General features: G+C 38.9%; 1 protein-coding gene across 12 annotated transcripts in view; it reads right to left on the bottom strand.

Annotated features, from left to right (window-relative positions):
- Positions 1 to 601: 601 nt before the first annotated feature.
- The window catches only part of MTR (5-methyltetrahydrofolate-homocysteine methyltransferase), a 58048-nt gene continuing 38322 nt past the window's right edge, over positions 602 to 20327 (bottom strand). For 8 of the 12 annotated variants that reach the window (XR_008732908.1, XR_008732906.1, XR_008732902.1 and 5 more), the window contains 11 exons: positions 17727 to 17808; positions 16846 to 16944; positions 15547 to 15622; positions 14218 to 14373; positions 13322 to 13518; positions 10607 to 10807; positions 9179 to 9371; positions 8315 to 8427; positions 7334 to 8182; positions 5875 to 5917; positions 602 to 2715 (listed from right to left, as the gene is read on the bottom strand). Coding sequence is in view for 1 of the 12 variants with exons in the window: in XM_055714674.1 (XP_055570649.1) it covers positions 8096 to 8182; positions 8315 to 8427; positions 9179 to 9371; positions 10607 to 10807; positions 13322 to 13518; positions 14218 to 14373; positions 15547 to 15622; positions 16846 to 16944; positions 17727 to 17808 (1204 nt within the window). In the remaining 11 variants the exon portion in view is untranslated. Of the gene's footprint in view, positions 2716 to 5874; positions 5918 to 6823; positions 8183 to 8314; positions 8428 to 9178; positions 9372 to 10606; positions 10808 to 13321; positions 13519 to 14217; positions 14374 to 15546; positions 15623 to 16845; positions 16945 to 17726; positions 17809 to 20327 lie in introns of those variants that run through there. The other 4 variants (XR_008732903.1, XR_008732904.1, XR_008732907.1 and 1 more) reach the window with 4 other exon arrangements.

Below are 20327 nucleotides of genomic sequence, written 5' to 3'. Positions count from 1 at the left end.
GTGGGCAGATGGCTTAGAAAGACTCCCACAAACAATAAAGCTGAGTGCAGAGCACAGCCTCTTCACAACCAGTGAAATTTCCAACAGAAGATATCAAAATAATAAGTCTGACTACCAAGCTACTTGGCAAATAAGTGTGAGTGGAGGAGAACTGTAACAGTCTGGAAGCTACGTAAAAACTCCAGTGGCCAGAACAGAATCAGCAGCAGCAAAAAAAAAAAAAATAAAAAAATAAAAATGAATGAACCTGCCAGTTCCAAAGTAGTATACAGCCATTAAAAGTACCGTGAGAAAATGAAAAAAAAAAAAAACAAAACAAACCCCTGTCAGTTTACTTATAACCAAGGCATATTTTACTGACAGATCAAGAGATCGCATGGCAAGATATTTTACGTAACCAAGAATTTCACACCATTACAGCCCTCATTTGAGTTACAAAAGCAAGAGATTTTTCTATACTTCATGCTGACATTTCTGGAAAGAAACCGTAACACAATTCTCAAATTTGTTCGGATCGATTAGCAACAGCCACACCGCAGCAGCTGCCTTGCCATTGCTGAGCACCGTGTGCACAACCAGCATGAAAGATGTGACAGTACTTGTAGAATTACATAACATGAAACACATATTTAAGGAGGAAGTTTAACTAAAAGGCAGCTCTTCTTTAAAAAAGGGCCAAATGGAACTCCAACAGTCTATAGAAAGTCAGCACAATGTATAGTCACATGACTGTCACGGACTGTAAGTCTCGAAATCTCATTAAACAGTATTTGTTTTAAAAACACAAGAGGCTTGAAACCATGAAAATATTTTCAGAGCATTTGCCAATCCTCATCAACCTTTACACCTTCCATCCTTCAGTCTGCAAAACAGAATCAATACCCACGCTGCTGGTTCTGCTCAGCGACCTCCCACAAACGTCCCCGAGATGGATGGTTACAATGGATCACCTGGACCCACCGCTGGAAAGTTCATCTGTTCCTGGCTCGATAGGCTAGCGCTTGCCATCAGGTGTTTCAGAATGAGAGCAAAAATCACTTTCACAGCCCCAGCCATCTATTTCAATGAAGCTGAGACACCAAGGGAGGTTTAACAGCACATTTTGTTAGCCCTCAACCGGTTTTGTCAGGACAACGCTGAATTTTCTTCCCAGATTATTGCATCAGGACTGATCAAAGTTGTGTTTCAGGTAAGTACAGACTTTAACAGCAGCTGGATCAGACACTGGAGCACCTGCTAAAGGCTGTTCCAGCTCGCTTTAGCTCCCAAGCAATGAATATGACAGCAGACACATATGCTAATCAAGATTTAAGAACAAAAAGTACCATAGAAACTCCTTTCCCTCCTCACTCCCTCTTCCAGCATACTTGGAGCTGTGAGGAAATGCAGGCCATTTGATTCAGTTGAGTGGTAAAAAAAAAAAAATAATAAATTCATCAGTACCTGGAGACTTTTTGAGGAAAAACAAGTATTCTATAGTTCAAGAACTTGAAATGTTCATGTACAGTGTGATGCTTTAGACTTTTGAAAAAATAATCCTGGAAATGCACATCAAAATCTTCAACAAAATCCGTGGCAAACACTTCTTGCGGAATACCAGGAATCTGGATGCAGCAGCAAGATTCAGTTGTGGGAGAAACTGACACAAAAGGAGAAGGCAAAGCATGTAGTATATTGCCTAAAATTCCATGAAGTGCTGCCGATCCAACATCTGAAAGTCTAAATCTTCACTGAGCATTAGGTGACTGCTGACTCCTGTTTTACAGCATCCTCACCTAATGTTTATCTGAAGAGACAAGATGATATCAGTAAGTACTTGTACGCTTTTACATCATATTAAGTTTTGAATCTCTTGCGTTGCTGCTTCTTACCGTATGTATTACGACAACTGAATCAGAACTTTTATTCCTTTACCTGCCCTGAGATGCGAGGAACAATATTTGGAAGAAAGTAAAATAATTAAGTGTTTACATTTATTTCCTAAATAAAGAGTATAAACATGGTCATGTTTTTGTAAGTAGCAAACTTCCCGACTAACGAGATTGGTCTGTAAACCCTTGACCACACCCGTGTAAACCTGTCGGGTCAGGTGTTGATTAAATAAAATCTGATCTTATGGGCCTTAGAGAAACCACGTATTTCTTCATTCGGTAACAGCATTCTGAAGCAAGCCATCTATCTGGTTACAGAAAGGTTTATGAAAGCCAAAAATATAACAGCAGATAGTTACTGCGAAGTCATTCATTATAAATGCCTGATTAAGCGAAGAAAACGTTGCCCAGTATTTAGCAAAGCATGAGACCTCACGAGTAGCGATTTCCTGAAATAAAAGCAGCTTAGTACAGACAAGATTGAGACAGCAGTTGAAAATGCATCCTGATCAACGACAGGAGCTGGAGTACACGTTGTACCAATGCATCTCTAAAGAACACTTTGCTAAATAGGTCTTTCGGCTGTACAGTGCAGCTTCTTATCTCTTACTTCCTGCACCACTGCTGCCCTAATCTACAAAGATACGTACGTATTTGTTCTCACAAGGTCACAACAGGAACAGAAGTGTGGACGGAGTCCACCAACCACAGAGAACTGACACATTTTCAGACCTCCCTTTTGCACACCACGTCTGAACCTCAACTTAGATTTCCAAATGCTGGCCAGATTAAAAGGAATGAGGTTGTCCACTTCCTGGGAAGAGGCTATTTGGCAAGAATCTTGCTGAAATTAAACAAAAACCAAAATAAGATTTATTTTTTAATTAAAAAAAAATCAAACATCACGCAGCACTCACAGGCCATGAGAGAACTCCGACTTATATCTCCACACCTGTACTGTGGAGCAGAAAGAAGGGAAAAAAGTACAGACCAAGTATATGAAAGAATAAGAGCAAAACATCCAATGGAAACTGCACTCCCACAAACAGAAAAAAAAAAAAGATCTTTTAAACACCTTGACTAAGGAAAAACCCCATCCATTACATCTGTGCAGCAAGTGGTATTTTACTGACTTGACTGAAGCAATTCTCAGGTCAAAATAACACTAATGTCTATGTGCAGACACAGAGCTGATGCAGAATTTGAACATCTTTGAAAGCCCTGGAAAAAGCAGGATGTTTTATTTCCATGTATCACGGTATTCTGCCAGAGTCAGGGAACACCGGTGTCAACTGAAAATTCTGTCAAAAACTTTCATCTAAGTAATGATTCCAACTCCGAAGGAGTGGTTTTTTCCCTTTTTTTCAACATCTTGTTACTTCCTCCTAGTACAAGTCCAAAACCTAACTATTGTTTCCTCCTCCTTCCCTCACTCATAAACATGTAAATACAACTCATTAATCCCAAGTGCACATTAGATTAATGAAAGCTCCTTAAAAATTGTTCTCAAGTTGTATTTCTTATACTCTGATGGTATACATCAAGTAGAGACTACAGCTTTTATTTTCATTTACTGCAAGATTAAGAATACCTGTTTTTTTAAGACATACGTTTGCCATAACTCTTACTTAATCTTCCAGCTCCTTCTAAAGAACCGTCTGTTCTTCTGAAATTAAGTTACCCTCTGTGAGTTCCACACCACTTTAGCTTCTTTGGTTACATGTAGTAATTTCTCCAAGTAGTACAACAAGCTTACCAGTCTCCTAGCTAAATAATTTTATCACCTATTTCTAGACAGCAGTGGTAAATCCTTTTAAATCAAATGGTTAGCGTTTCAAACATAACCTGAGTTTGTAGTCAAGATAAATTTTTCATCATAAAATAATTAAGTCACCAAGTACCGAAAGAATTTTAAAAGCATTTGTTGTAAAAGCAAGGCACAGATAAATTCTCTACCTCTTAGCAATTCATACCATTAAAACACTTTGGTTGAAAATGACATTAGTTTTATATAGTTTCATTGTTACCAGCTTATTATTATTAGTGGATTTAAAATACTACACTGACAAAGGACGCAATTAATACACATTTTGGTTTTGCTGTCTGGATGAAAACAATCACGTAACTAAAGATGCAGTTAAGACACAGGGAATTGTTTAACCCATCTCGTGGCCTTCTCGGTAGCCGTTAGGAATGACTAACGCACGTAGGATAAGGCTCCTATAGGCACAGCTATCAGCACCAGTTATTACTATTGTCCAACGCACGCCAGGCAAAAATTCCTCTTCCTGGAACAGCTAACTGGTTCAGACTTTAAAAGAAACTTATTTAAAAACGTTTACAATTCCATTTTGGCAGAACCTGCCGAATCCTGACATGCAGCTGAGGGGGACTACTGGAGAGGGAATGAGGAAGAGAAGCCCGATTCAACAGGGAGAGGGGGTAGAAGAGGCCATGAGCCAAGAACGAAGATGGGGCAAGCCCGATTTTCCACAGTCCCTCCACTTATTTCACGCTCTTTCTGTGGGAAGGGAACGGCAGAGACCACCCTGGTGTGAGAACACTCCCCGTTAGCCTGGTCAGGAGCTGCAGGCACAGGCCACACCGTGCTAGGGCAGCAGGGAGGCAGGACACAGGGCTGTGCAACCTCTGCCATCGTGGCAGTTCCAGGCCAGCCAGGATAATCACCAGCTCGCTTTTGCCATCCTGGCTGAAGCCGAATCACAAACCCAAACCGCCAAGTTTGGTACTCTCCGCCGAGTTCCGCTTCACACAGCTGCTTCTATCAGGCATGCGGCATGGCCAGAAACCCCAGGGTATTCAGCCATGGCGGCATTAACCGCCCAAACACACACGCAGACTTACTGCGTCGGTTTTTCGGTTCTGCCTTTAGCTGGACGGTAAGCAAGTGGTGTTTGAAAGCATGATAAATACGTTTCTGTACTGTTCACAGTGTACTGGCACCTACAGAAGCCTGACAATCAAATGAGATGACTTTGCAGAGGGGCTGAACAGGCTCTGCCACGACAAGGCCGTGATAATCGAGGGCACAGGAATCATTTCTCCAGTGACCGAGAACACGTGCTGCTGTCCCTGTATGGAACCACCTCCTGAGCTAATTAATGAAGCTGTTTCTTTCCTTGCTCTTCAAAGTCTTAAGACACTGAACCTACTTTTTCATGGCGTGCTTAGGTAAATCAGCCAAAGCCTTCGGAGCGCATTTCATGAAACCCCGTCACAGTTAACCAGTAAACCAGCCCCCTTCCAAAAAGCAAGGCCCTCAAAGGACCCTCACTATTCCCCTCAGTTTCTGGACATCAGTTGTGTTTCAAGAAGCAGAAATTAACTGAAAGGGTGTACCGAGGTTCACATTGGTGAACAAAAAAGCAGAAGATTCTCAAAAAAATGCTCAAAAACTTGCATAAAAAATAAATGTGAGGGTTGGGTTGGTTTTGGTGTTGGGTTTTTTTGGTTTGGTTTTTTTTTTTGTGGGTTTTTGTTTGGTTGGTTGGTTGGGTTTTTTCGGGGTGGGTTTTTTTTTTTTTTTTTTTTTTTTTTTGAGGACTGACCTATGGTAGCACCCTCACCCCCAAAATAAACTGCACTACAATCTTCCCGTGAGTATCAGCAGCACTGAAACATTCCTTATAATGAAGGGACAGGTTTAGGGATAGTAGTCACTCCTGACACTCATAAATTAAGATATATGCCTCAAAACTTTATCTCTGGCCTGCTGGCCTGACTTACAAAAAAGAAAAAAAAAAAAAATCAGTATCCAAAGTAAATTATTCACAAGAATTAAAACCAAGTTGTTTACAAAGCATTCTTAATTTTTCATCATCTCTTAACATCTTGTAACTTTGTTAGAAAAGCACTGCAAAAAATCTTTTACGCATTCTGTATTTGTCAGTCCCTCCTAGGCAGTATCCATTGCATTACTTCAAAGAGGTAGATTCTTACCATGGTTTTTCAAAGTAGTTTCATGGAAGTAAAATAATCTTACCTGCTAGAACCGAGACCCTTTTCCTTCACAATTCCCCTTTGTGCTGGAGGGAATAATGAAGATTTGTCTTACTCAAAGTGTCAGTTGACAATTCCAAGCAACAAACATTGAAAGAAATTGTCCTTGGTAAAAACATCTGCATCGTAACAATGAGAACTTCTTCCAAACACATTCTCACAATGACAAGTTTTGCAAGCAAAGATGAAATTTTTTTCTCAGTGTATGATGCCATGTATGAAGGGATCAAGTAATCGCACACCATTTTAAACCCTTTGCTTGTACACAAGGTAGCACCACCACGGTTACACAGCAGCGCACCTACTGCTCTGTCAGTCTGATTCTGCCACAGCTCTACTCACTGAACTGCGTGCTGATTTCAGGAAAATAAATAAATGAACCAGGCTGTACAAGTCAAACTTTGACCTCATTCACACATCAAATTTTCAGACTAATAAGGCACTCTGCTTCTAAATATAAGAATATGGAAGAGTGCTGGAGAGAAGATATTCAAAGCATTAAATTGATTTGCAAAAGTGCAAGTACCAAACAGAAAGCAAAAAGGATTTCAATTTTTTACAGGCTACACATTCCAGGAACAAATTTTCAACTGTATTTTTGGCAGCCTCAAAGAGTGTTCTAGTGAGGAACCGTTCTAGCAACAAGAATCAGCTGATCAACAAGGACATGTCTCAAGTCCCTTGATATGGATGGGGAGGAGGACGGGGGGAGAGATCCATTTAGAAATTATTTTTGTAAGTCATTAAAGGATGAGACATTCTAAAACATTCAGTGAAGAACACACTTACTCAGCTGCTTTAAAAACCCCACAGCAGCCTTTATAATTTCAGATTCATGGTACAATGGGCATATTAATTTTGACATTATCTTTTCAGACTATTGCACACATTTTATTGTTGCCATTTAAAGGATTCTAATAGGGTAACACCACTGACAGCTTAACCTTTATTAAACTGTTGATACAAGATGATTCTTTAAGCATAAAGTCAGATGAAGACATTGCAAAAATTATACAGCTATTAATAGATTACAGATAAACTATTTAAAAGAACATTCTCTTTACAGTATTGGTCTTTTATTTACAATTAGAGACCAGAAAAATGAGGGGGTTTCTGTCACAATATTTTACTAAATTAGCATTTAAATAATACCTGAGGCACTTTTCAGAGATTATTAAAAGCTATGAACAATTAGCTCACTCAGAGTTAAAACTGAAGAGTAAGACCACCGTATTAACTGTTAACTTATGACAGTATTGGTGCTATTTGCCTTTAAAATCCAGGTACCTGGAAGCTTTAAAAGTTTGTAAAACACTGAAGACAGCTCCAAGCTTTCTGTCTATAGTAACAATAACCCTTCTCTCATATTTTTCACACACAAAAGACTGTTTAAATAGGAATTAAGCTTCACAACGTAACGGTAAGGTAGGAAATGCCATTACCCTTTATGCAGAGTAGAAACAGACTGTGGCTCACTGGAAGGAAGAGGAAGCAGGAGGTGGACAACTCCATGGGCTCAGTCATTCCATTCCATCTTCTGCCAACAATACAGCATCTCCGATACTGTTCCAACCCATTGTATTATTTTGATAGTTCTAACTACAATCATAATCACAAAGTAATTTAAAATCCCGCTACTATTCAGAGAGAACAACGTATGTTGCTATCGCATGATCTAAACGCAGAGCAGACAGATTTTAAGAAAGATCTGTTGCACTTCAGTTGTTCTTGATCACTCAGTAGAAAACTTTCACTGACTTTAGAGAAAAACCACATCGTATCTCTGCACCTAGACTTGCCAAAAAAACATGAGAATAACAGAAGTCAAATTCTGTCCTATGTATACCCATAGCCAACAGGATAGATATTCTTGCCCCTGATTTCAAAGCCTTCCTGAGGACAGGAGAGGTCTGCAGCTTCCACATCTCACCCTACATCTATAGCTGATCAGCTAGGTTATTTATGCAAGAAATAAAAATAAATAAAATAATATTGCTATGACTAAGAGATCTGCAATGCATTCACAGTCTCAAGCCAAAAGCACAGGGCAGATCTGAAATATTAAGCTCCTTGATCAAAAATCAAAACCAATCAAAGAAGCTATTGGAATGGATAGAAGAAAGCTGTTTTCAGTGGGAAGGATTTTCTTGTTCCTGCTGGCAAACAGACCATCAGAAGAAAATGTTTGCCCACAAGTGTCACATTTATTCAGTATCATATCCCAATATGGGTCCCAGCCATTTCTCCACCTCTGCCACAGACAAATTTTTTCTCAGCGCATAATCTTCAACCTGAAAAAGGACCACAAGACATGATAAAGATTTGGAAACTCCAGCTTTTACTGTTTATGAAACTTTTTGGAACATCTGCTCACAAGGTGCTTTTGACACTGTAACGCTACCACAACGGACAGTGCAAGTTACCTGATCTTTACATATCTTGCCAACAGCAAAATATTTGGATTTGGGACTGGAAAAATAGAGACCAGAAACTGCAGAAGCAGGTATCATTGCTAGTGATTCAGTTAAACCAATTCCTGGAAAACAGAATGAGAATTTTCTTATTCTCTGAAATCATAATAAGCATAAATTCAGAACCTTTTTTTGCTGGGCAGGTTCAAGCAAACTCAAAACCCAGGCAGGCTTCAGATGAACTAACCATTTTCCACTTAGTTGACTACTGAAAGAATACACATAGCTTTAAATAGATTACAGATTTCCATTACAGTATTACTGTAGAGTAACTATACAGTTTGAAGGAAAAAACCTATGACATTTTGGCAAATGAAATGGGTAAGTAGAGGTTCTGAAACACAGAAAGGTATTTTTGGAATTGTGGATGTAGCAGTGAAATGTCTGACAAGTAAAATATCAGAGGAAAATAAATGGAATGTATTCCTTTTTTAAGAGTTACCATCTCAAGGTTTCTATGGACCAGAAAATACACTGCTGAATTGGCTTTCTTCCTGTTTATATCTGGAATGTCTTCTTGCAACCATAAGGATGCTAGAATTTTTCTCTGTGCAGCAGAGCCCTGTTTGCATGCAATCTCCTAATTATGGATACAACTCCGTCACCAAAAGCACTCGTAGTATTTTGTAAATTCTTCCTCGAATGAGGCAAAATAAAAAAGGCAGTGAAAAGGGGAAGACAGCAATTCCAGAACTGCTTCGGTTCACATTTTTTTTATGTAGCTCTGCACCCACCCAATTCACTGTTTTGTTGGCATTTCAATCTTTCATTCACATAAAAACAGTTTAAGAATCTTACTAAAGCAGACAGAGGTACCTGTTGCTTCCTCAATGTTTGCAAGTTTCCACATGGTGCGTTTTTCTGTATGGTCAGGCTGGCTTGGATACCCCGGGGCAGGGCGAATTCCCTCATACTTAATTCTGCGTAGGTCAGAGAGATCTAGCTGCTCAGTACTACAGTAAGCCCAGAACTCCCTTCGAACCCTTTCATGTAGCTCCTCAGCAAATGCCTGGGAACAGAATGCAAAGATCTGTTTGTTTGTTTTTTTTTTTAATTTGTGTAGACGGATGCAATAGCTATTGATAAAGACAAACAATGATACGAGACTTTCTCCCCATTCCCATTTTAATTTTTGAGGGATTCTCTCATAGGTGAGAAATTTGATAGCGTCAAAATTCACATACAATACTTATTTTGCTAATCGAAGTATTTTCATTTTTTCTCTTACTGGTAGACAGTGGCTTTTTTGTTGTCTTGTTTTAAAATCCTGCATACTCACAGCGGTAAAGATGTGGACAAGTAACGGGAAAAGATGAAGTTCGTTAGCCTATGGTAGCGATACATCATTATAGCGCCAAAGACTTGACTGCCTGGGTATTTCCTCCAGGTCTACCTATGGCAGGCCACATCATTCCTGCGTCCATGCTGGCATCAGATATACGCGCCACTGCTCTTTCTAGTATAGGACCTTCCCTCTAGCTGAAAGTGGGCAACAGATTTTCTTAACTGTTCTTACAGCACTATTCTGCCAGCAATGGTTGCCTTCAGGAGAAATTTCCCCTTCAGTAATATCTTTACCTGGTCTCTAATAATAATCCCCCAAGCTCTTATAGCTTGAAATACACAGCTAGAGCTAACCCCATCTGCCTTGCGCCGACGCTGCTGTAAGTTTTAACATGGTTACTTAAGTGCAAGCACGGAGGAAAGCAGATGGAGATAGAAGGGCAGGAGGGAAGAGATGGCATTTTCTAAACAACTTCAGTTAGAGCTTGAAGAGCACATCTGTCTAAGTTTAAGGCACGTTAAGTCAAAAGACTGGTACCCTGGATACATCTGCATGGTCACCGTTGAAAGCAGAAGGCACGTCTGCAGTTCAAGAATATAACTGGTGGGTCACACCACCTGGCTCCAAACACATTTTCATGTAGAGAAAACAAGATTTAAAGGTAATTCTTCTTGAACAGTCTTGTTTTAAAATCTACTAAATTCTACCAGTCATCGAAACCCTCAAAAATTGCTCAAAGATGCTTTTGCAGCTGGAAGATATGGACAGCAGAGTCCCCTCTGGCTCAAAGAGGACTCTCAAGACAGTTTCAGTAGAACCAGTTCACTATCACATTTAATGCAGAGCACACATCACCAGCAACGGCCTAAGTTTATGCTACAACTTGAAAGAGGAACCTGTCAAGCAAATCTAGCACAGTCAGAAAATTTGCAAGGAGACACATGATAAAAACCTCATACCTCTGCCAACCGATCACCAAGAGCCTTTACCATTATGACGTCGTATTCATCATCCTGTTTCCTAAATTCATTGCATAACTCATCTACACCAAAACAGGCCACAGCAAATAGGCCTAAGTAGTCACAAATGCCAGAATCCAGTGGTGCTATGAAGTCAGAGAGGCAGTAATATGGATCTGTGCAGGCAGAGTCCTTCTCAGCCTAAGGTAACAAAAACAATGCAATAAATCAGAACATTTTAAAACTCTATTATTAGTGTGCTATTAACCTAAATGCCATATTTTTAAGACTAAAGGGCTTAAGCGTTTCTGACAAACACCTATTATCAAACTGCAATAGCTTTCTTGTACTTGAATTAGAAGAAAAACACCTCTCTTACTCCGAGTGTTTAGATGAGTGAAGAACAAAATGTCAAAGAAGAGATGCTGTGCTGAACACAGAGATATTTTGCTTCTATTTACAGCTAGTAAGCTATAACGACTTATTCTGCAGACAAATATTACAAAATAAGGAACACTCTTGTGCCAACCACTGGCTAAGAGGAGGAATTTTTCATCTCTGGCACTTACAGATTCTACATTTGTAAGCAAAACTAATGGTTGGCAGTTCACATCCCAGTTATGCAAACTGCAGAATTCTTCAGCACCTCCCATTTTAGAATGGCTGTGAGAGTTTCTAAGCGCTCTTAAGTTTCTTAACCTACAGACCATGTGCTCAGTAATCCAGACAAAACACTGCCCCAGGATGTAGGTTTACATTAGCCACACACAAATACAAAAGAACCACGTATCTATCACCACTGAAAAGTTGAATCCTAAGCAAAGTTCAAGTGGGTTTACGCAAACAGGAAATATACCGCTCACTGGGTCCCTTTTCAAAATGCAAAGAAGGGAATAGAAAGAGGTAACTGAATGCTGGCCATAGCACCTAACAAGAAGTTTTACAGTTGAGGATCTTATCAGAATATTCATTGTAGGAACATGACTGCTATTTAAAAAGTGGCACAGCTCCTATAAAGCTACCCAACTTGCAGAGAGATAAAAGTTACTTCGCGGCTATCACTTAGCTGAAGATTCCTCTCCAAGTTTCCTTACTCTATGACAATATGTTAACAATGCTTTCCACCCACTCCCAACTGCAGTTTAAAAACAAATGAGTAACACACCTCCATCCCCAAAAACCACAATAAAATGGTCCACTGTTTCTCTAGTTTCTATAACCTACTAGATTACAGAAAGTGCCATAAAGCTGAAGAAATAGCCTTTTTCCATACAGGTGAAACCTATGTCAATTTTAAGATTCTTTTGTAATGATTATAGTTAAGGAAAACGCTAAATGCATCTCCAACTTTTAGATTTACATCACATCCTTAATAGTGCCAATTTCATGGAGAGAACTCCTGTGTACTGAAAGGAACATTTTATATAAGAAACAGTAGACAATTATTCTCTTCTACTTTGCTCTGGTGAAGCCTCTGCTGAAATATTATGTACACCAGATCGAAAGAGATGCAGCTGAAATACGTGGAGTCCAGAAGAACAGTACCCACAACAGCACAGAGTTTCATGGCTTTAACCTTTGAGAAAAGCCTGAACAAATTTGGACTATACAAGATAAAGGAAAACAACAGTATTCCAATATTAAAAACCACTACAAGACAACACCAACTGAGACATTCTCTTTGGGAGAACCCTGGGAAAAGGCCAGGAAAAAGAAACTGTAGTAAACTTGATGTACACGGGATATCAAAATGTTTGACTAGGTTGTAAAGGCCCTGGAACAGCCCTGCCTGAAGGCTTGTGAGAACAGTTTATATAAACGTCTGCCACAGATTGTCAAGACACACTAGGATCCACCTTCACGCAAGAGATAATCTGTTCCAGGAAACCTGAACAGATAAACTTGAAGCCATGTATTCCTTAGTACAGTTCTGCAATACTGGCACAGGACTGTCCTTATAGAATACTGTACTTCAGAAATTTAGGTAGTTGTTAAATTTGTTTCTGCCATGTTTGATGGCTCTGAATATGTCTACTATGAAGAAGCCAAGCCAGAAGGTAAGGAAGGAGGAGAGGCGGAGTATCTTGCAAATATTCCATCTGTCAAAATAAATACAAATCTAGTTAAGTATGATTCAAGCATGAATACTTCATGATTCTCTCAATCAGAATTAGCAGCCAACTAACCAATTCTAAACTGCCTCTTCATACGGAGAATTCTACATCAAAATTAAGACTAACAAAACCACTTATCTCCATTGTGCTTTATTTTCCAGGTGTAAGTGTGTTTAACCTTTAACACACCCAAGCAGAACTTCTCATCTAAGGCAGAATCCAGGGATATTAGAGAAGTAAGGTTCATTAGGTTCTAGTTTAGCTCATGGGATCCATGTGATTTTATACAGCACAGTGCTTTAGGACATCTTAAATATCAAACTGAAGACAAAAATGCATGTCATTTCTGAAGATGTCAAATCTATAAAGCATTTTGTACAACTACTACAATGCAGAATACTACAAATACTACAATACAAATACCTGTGTCATCACTAACAAGATCTTGTTATTACTGGAAAAAATGGAAGGACAACTGCAAGATAGATTGCAACAACCATTTTCTGCACAGATTTTCATAGGGCACTTCTGTTACATCCTTGCAATCCAGGGGGAGAAAAAAAATATAAATCACTATTTAACAAATGTTCTGTCACCGTACCTGTTGCCTCAAACCATAAAATTTTGCTATTGGTTCCGAAGATCCTACTGCCTCTTCTACAGCATATATATGGATATCATCTTGAACACTTCGAGCTGGCCAGAACCCAACCACACCTCTGGCTTGTAATTTCTTTTGATTAATCAACATTTGCAGCAGATTTTGAGCATCATGATAAACTCTCTTTGCTTCTTCACCTATCAAAAAAACGCAACAAACCTTTAGAAAAGGCATGTTTTCACAACTGCCTAAATGGGCTTAAGAATTGCTGAAGATTAGTTCATTTTCCACATAATTCTCTGATGACTGCAACAATCTGTCAGCTACAGCAAACAGACAGACAGCAGTGTGATTATGTCTATACAGCTGTAACAACATGTATCTTTGGTGGAAGAAAAGGTTTCAGCCAGCACCATTCTAGTAGAGGCAGAAGATGCAGAACAAAATGAGCAACTGAGAACAAGTGTAAGAACATTACGACCGTGCAGCAGACCCAGACCATTGATTTCAGCTTCACCCTTGCATTTTAATCATGTCTTTCAAGGCCTACTGTAGTTTTAAAAGGAGACAGTGCCCTCTTGCCATCTTCACCCACAATGGGGACATAGGTATATTAACTGCTTCTGCTGCCATTTTCTGTCATTGAAATACCTCCCTGTGTTTTGGCAGGTGAATTCTAAAAAAGATGATTGGGCATTTTCCCCCCCACTTACTTTGCAGCCTCACATGCCAACACTTCATTCACTAAGCGTTACTTTAAACATATTATTTCAGTGACACTAGGTTTTCATGTATTTTCACTATTCGTATGTATTTTAAAACATTCAGAATCTTAATGCAGCACGGCAGGTCTGTTAGGATTATTTACATGAAGTACATGCAATTTTACTACTCACCTACAGTTTTATCACTAAAGACTTTTGGGAAACTCCGGTTGGGATACTTTCCCCTAAGTTGCCAGACATCAAAGAAAGGCTTCCAGTCAATGTATTCAACCAGCCTCTTCAGGTCATAATCTTCAAAGACTTTTGTGCCAATGAATTTTGGTTTAACTGTAGGAATCAGAAGTACAATCTGACATGATGAAAATAATTTAATATTGCTCTTATATGTGCAGCATAACTGATGCTCACCAGCCTCCACCACTGCAAATGACATCTTCGAAAGTAACTGTCCTACAAATCTCACTGTCATATCATTCCCCAAGTCATACCATACTCTACAGTTAAATGTGATAAAAAAAAGGCATATAAAATTGAAATTTGTTCTTTCATATAAATCACCACTTATTAGCTGTTGGCCTTCCAAACTTATTTCATTGGCTAACATACTGGCCAAAACAGAAGACTAAAAAAACCTGCTCAACTTATCAACACCTAACATATTTTACAGGCATATACCTTTCGTATTTACAAATCCTGCTTCCTATACACGGACATATTACATGTTATAGTAACGTAGAATAATTCCGTGAAATAATATATAATTTTAAGAACTTTTGCAACCACCACACACTTGTTCAGATGCATGTGCACAAGTTAAAAAGCAGGATGGATCTATATCATGATGTATCTACAAGCTTTGCACTTTTTCTGTCTGTGCTGTTCAGCACTTTATAACACCTATATTAAGATGAGCTACTGAAAATTAGCATCTTGTTGAGTCTTGTAAATGAAATGACAGAAAGCAGTGAAGTGTTAATGTCACCGCAGGATGCAACTTCTTGTGGAATGCTGTTTATACTTCTCGTCTCTAATTTTCTTTTTTTTAAATCAAAACAAACTGGTACAGAAGCTGATGGGGGAAGTGTAGGAAAAAGCATTAGGAGGAATTTGGTGCACATGCCATGTCACAACTTGTGTTCCCTAAATATGGTATAGTAAGCTTTGCAATATAACGAGCCAGTCTGACATTATTTTGCAAAGGCGGCATGAGGCTTATCCTTGATTATACGGCGTTACAACTAACTCACTGCTTTAGTATCTTTTTTCCAAATTTTTTTTAAACTATTAATTTATTATTTAAATATGTGAAACAAAGCTGAAACAGGACACTCAATTTTATGCAAAAAAAAAAAAAATCTCCGCTGAGACAGACACCAATTTACGCAAGTTGTTACGCTACTATATCCTGAAGTTTAATAAAGCATATTCTAATTAAAAAATATATAAAATAAATACATATAAAATAAAGGCACAGCAACAACAAACAACATTTAAACTGACCTGGTTTATGGCCTGATAACCAGTCATTATGGAAACCTTTTCTTCTAGCTTGCTGTAGAGACAAGTATCTTCTTTCCTGTATGGACATAAAGGTGAATTTCACAGTGCCAGCCATCTTTCAGGCAGATAAACTCTTAACTGCTGACTTGGTGGTAAAGTTTTACTCAGAATAGTCCCTGGCACAAATCTGACAACAGAAAATTTCAGTTCCAACAACTCCCAGTTCACAAGTGTAAAGTAAGATTACATCACAGCCATACCATTATTTTTTCCCTGGATACTTCTAACAAAACTGGCCAACAATATCTCTAGCTCCTCTGAACTACATCAGAAGTTCCTTTATCACTTCAAAATATGTGAAAATACAGGTACAGCAAGGTATTATGCTACCGACTGCAAAAAGCTTAGGATTGCAGTTACAGCACCACCAGTGACTGCAGCATGCCTCTGGGCAAATTACTAGCTCTTCTGAAAGGCACAGGAAACCTATAGCTATTTCAGTAAGGCCCATGAATTCACTGGTGACCTCTGCTTAAGGAGAGTGCTGCACTCGCTGATCTCAGCTTAATGGACTGCTGCTCTGTGCAAAGACAGTCTTAAACTTGGTCAAGCCAAATGTCCTCAGGAGGCCTTTATCTTTCTTTATCAAGAGCCCAGGTAAAAGCCAGATGACTTTCAGCTTGCTTCTATGTTTATTTCCAAAGGTGGCCTCAGAGGAGTCATATGCTATTTGTTTCTTATTGTTAGTTTGCACAGTCCATCTCCACATTTCATTGCTTCCTTCTCTTCAATTTCCTTAAATGGTAGCCTCAACTCTCTACTTTGACACTGCTCAGATCTCTAACCTAAACAATATGAACACATCAGGAAAGCACGGTGGTGTAAAATACTCAGAGTGTTACTTAGTACCAGCAAAAGCAACCAGGGCCATTTTAATAACCCCAGGACAGCTCCCCATTTCCAGCTACCTCTCCAGAAAAGCACTGGTCTCCTGTAGGCTGGTTAAGTTGACATGACTGCCAGCTCCAAGGAGATGTCCTAGATAACCACTGATGGCCCATTGAGGACAATGAAGAATTTGCCAAGCATGTGTTGGACTCCTGCAGAATTTCCCCTTATAGCTTATTAAATCCAATTTCATAAGCACTTCTGGAAGCTTACTGTAAATTCTACTGCATGTTTTAAATCTGAACAAATATACCCAAAGGTCTTCATAAGGAGCTGAAAGTGAGAGTTAGTAATGAGGCAAGTACCAGGCACTTCAAACAAGAAAAGAAGCTAAATCTATCACATTTGTACCTTGAGAGACTCATAGTGTTCTTGTCTAATTTCTTCATATTCCTCTAATATTTCTTCAAAGAAATCATCCTTTACACTCTCATCTAAAAGCTGGGAGCACTGAAAAAAAGAGAAAGAGAAAGCACTAAATACATACTGTAACAATCTATAGGAAGGACAAAGTATGAACTTCAGACTAAGCCATCTGTCTTTCCAGACTTGCTTCCAATTACACTTGACAACACTGAACTAAGCCTTACCACTAATCTACAAACCAGATGTAAAACATATTTAAGAATACAATTATTACTGAGAGCACTGCCCTACTACACAAGTAATATTAGCAGAGAGAAGTGTGGCTCTGGAAAGACCTGAGGAGAATACTCCAAGACTTTAGAGACTGAATGGCCATAGAAACAACACACAGCTTGGCCTACTTCCATCTAGCAGATACTTGCCAGCTAAGACTACCCATTTGTCTGATAAAAAGAGCATCCATCCTGGAAAACTCCAGTCACACATTTTATAGTACTAATGCTGCCGTATCACTAACTTCAGAAATAGATCCAGAACAGAGAGAACAGCACTTCACATCTAACCCCATCACTCTCCACTAAAAAACATCTCAAAACCAGTCAAAGACTCAGTGAATCATGTCACCCTTGCTAGAGAAACAGGTCTTTAAATAAAAGTATCCAGCAACAACAATTGACACAAGTCAGATGAGATAACCACGTGGCAGCAAAAAATAACTGAAGCAATAGTAGTTTATAAACTAGCCTCTGTTGTGCCTCTTCAGTTTTCTGCCATAACATTAAGCCTCAGAGGAAAGGATGAGAGGCACTACAGAAAAACAGGGCACGTATTCCTGCATGGATGAGAAACTATAATTTAGAACTTACAACCACAACACTCTTTGATGCATCCAGGACATGAATTACAGGTGCGCTGTATCGTGGGGCAATTTTAACAGCTGTGTGTGTTCTTCAATAAAAAAGAAAAACAGTGAACATTTCACAAATGAAACAACAAAAACCCCCCCAAAAAACAGACAAAACCCCCAGCAAAATCAATCTTGACTTAACGCACAGGCCAGAACTTCAAAAGAAGAAAAGTTATTCATCCATCTGCTATGCATGGATGATTGAACAGATTTTAATAAGTACATAAATACTTTCTTCAAAAGAGTATCAGAACGCTTCATAAATAATGTGCCAATCCACATTCCCCCACTGTCTTACCAGCTGACTGAAAATCAGTAACTCATTAGTTTGAGCCTCAGAAAATTTCAGTGAGAATGTTCCAAACTAAGCCTACCAAGAACTAACATTTTTTTTTTTTAATCTTTTTTGCTCGTCTTACATTTTTCCCTCCCACATGCTAGTTTCTGGGTCTATGGATTAGCACTAACATATTTCAAGGTTCATTATTCCATTTCTGTGATGCTCTACTTCAAAGCCAAAGAACCAAGCCCTCTACTCACCTGAAGAAGGAGTTCTGCCAGTGATCAATAAGTATTACAAACTTGCACCTGCTTGGCCAGTCAAGTAATTCACACAAAAAAACCTCCCAGTTCATCCAATTATTTAGCATTTATTCATATGCCACTCCTTACTGAAATACTTCAGTGTATCATGAGGAATCACCTCTATATTATAGTACTTTGTTGATCAAATTAAAATTTGGAGTCCTAAACTGAGGCCTAAGCTACGTAATGCAGCTGACTACCCCTGTTGCTCAGAGTCCTGGCAAACAGCAAGCAAGTGCAGGAGCAAAGGCCTTGCAGGCCAAAGCTGAGTTTGCTTTCTTAAATGCTAACATCAAACACTGTTTTTTAAATTAATTTAAATGAGAGCCCAGGAAGCAATCTTCTACAGCAAAGATAAGAACTCCTTCTTCAGGTTCCGTCCAATATTTAAAGCACTTGGACATGGAGGTTACAGATGACCGTGCAAACACAGCTGTGTAACCAACTGTCCAGGATCATCCTGATTTGCTTCTAGGCAATACACTTCTGATCTTGGCAGCTCTTATTTTTTAGAGAAAAAGCACTGTATCTTCTATTTTGATATGAACAGACAAAAAAACAAACAGGGCATGGTCCCACAACTGCACTATCAACTAGTACATACTAATTTTTGTACGGTTTAAAAATAAAAAATACCACAACAAAACTGTCACCGTTATTTCTCAGCATCTGAATTTATCAAAGCTGTATAGTAAGAATTCGATCATCATAATTGTTTTAAGTTATGAAGAAACTCCATTATGTAGATTCTGTAAACAAAATCCAGCCTCTCTCTGTTTGAAACCAACCTCACCTTTCCACCCTTCCAAGTACTTATGGTCCCCTTATTCCAAATAAAAATGTCTACTTGTTACAGAGAAAAAACGCAGATGGTTCTTCATTAGTAACCTCTGACACGTACACAGCCTCTGAGAATGCACACGCAAGGTTAAACTTAAGACTGCAGAAGTAAAATTAAATACGTATTACCAAGCCAGTCTTCTATAAAGAATACCTTTACTTGACACATATTTTATAGAAACTGTATGTGCCTGGGCATATGCATAAGTATATATTTATATACAGTTCATGTGAATATGATTACTATTTATGTATACAAAAATATACATCAATTCTTCAATAATTTCCATATCCAAGGATAAAACTAGTGCCGCCTTTCTGTTGACTACATTTATCTCTGTGAATAAATTCTACAAAACTGTTCGATGCTGGTTATTTGACATCAATTACTAGGCCACAACACCCTGTGCACAAACACTAAAAAGATCTAAAGAAAGGGCTCTCTTAAGGCCTCCACTTTGAGAATAAAGTCTTTTTTTTTTTTCCCCTGTTTTTAAAAATTACTTTTTAAGGAAAAACCCTCCATGTTTGTTCTCAGTACCAAAGCCATAGAAAAAGAGACTCATGTGGAGAAGAAGAAAAAGGATACAGTTAACCTTGCATTACATCTACAGGACCAATAGACAGGTAGTGATCCTACTCACTGTGTCCAATTATGGGATCGTTTGCTAAGGCCCAAAATACAGCATGCAATGGTTCTGCTACAGTATGTGCTGCCCTGATAAAGCAAGCAACACTGCTAACAGCTTCCAGTTGTGCAAGAAATGACCTCTGCAGTCTTCTGAGCTGTCACCTACTCGAGTATACTGTACATAAACCAGTTAGCAAAGCATAACCTAAGGCCATTAAACATGCCCAAAATACATCTGTGGTAATGTTAATACTAGGTGTCATTCAGCTGTCAACACTGGTCTCCAGGACACCATAGCAGCTGTACTATTTCATTTGAGCATATCTGAGAGAAAAAGATCTCAACAGAAAAGCTCAGTCTATCAAAAGCAACAAGGTAACTACTTGAAGGCAAGCAGCCAGAATTTATCCCCTATCAGCCTCCTTGAACAGGACTAGGGGGCTCAACCCAGTCAGCACAGTGCTGAACAACGTTCCAGGAAAATGCATTAACTTTCTTAAAGAA

The sequence above is a fragment of the Falco cherrug genome, chromosome 6 (assembly GCF_023634085.1).
Source record: "Falco cherrug isolate bFalChe1 chromosome 6, bFalChe1.pri, whole genome shotgun sequence".
Lineage (NCBI taxonomy): Eukaryota > Metazoa > Chordata > Aves > Falconiformes > Falconidae > Falco > Falco cherrug.
The sequence above is the reverse complement of the archived record's forward strand: the minus strand, read 5'-3'. Positions and strand labels throughout refer to the sequence as shown.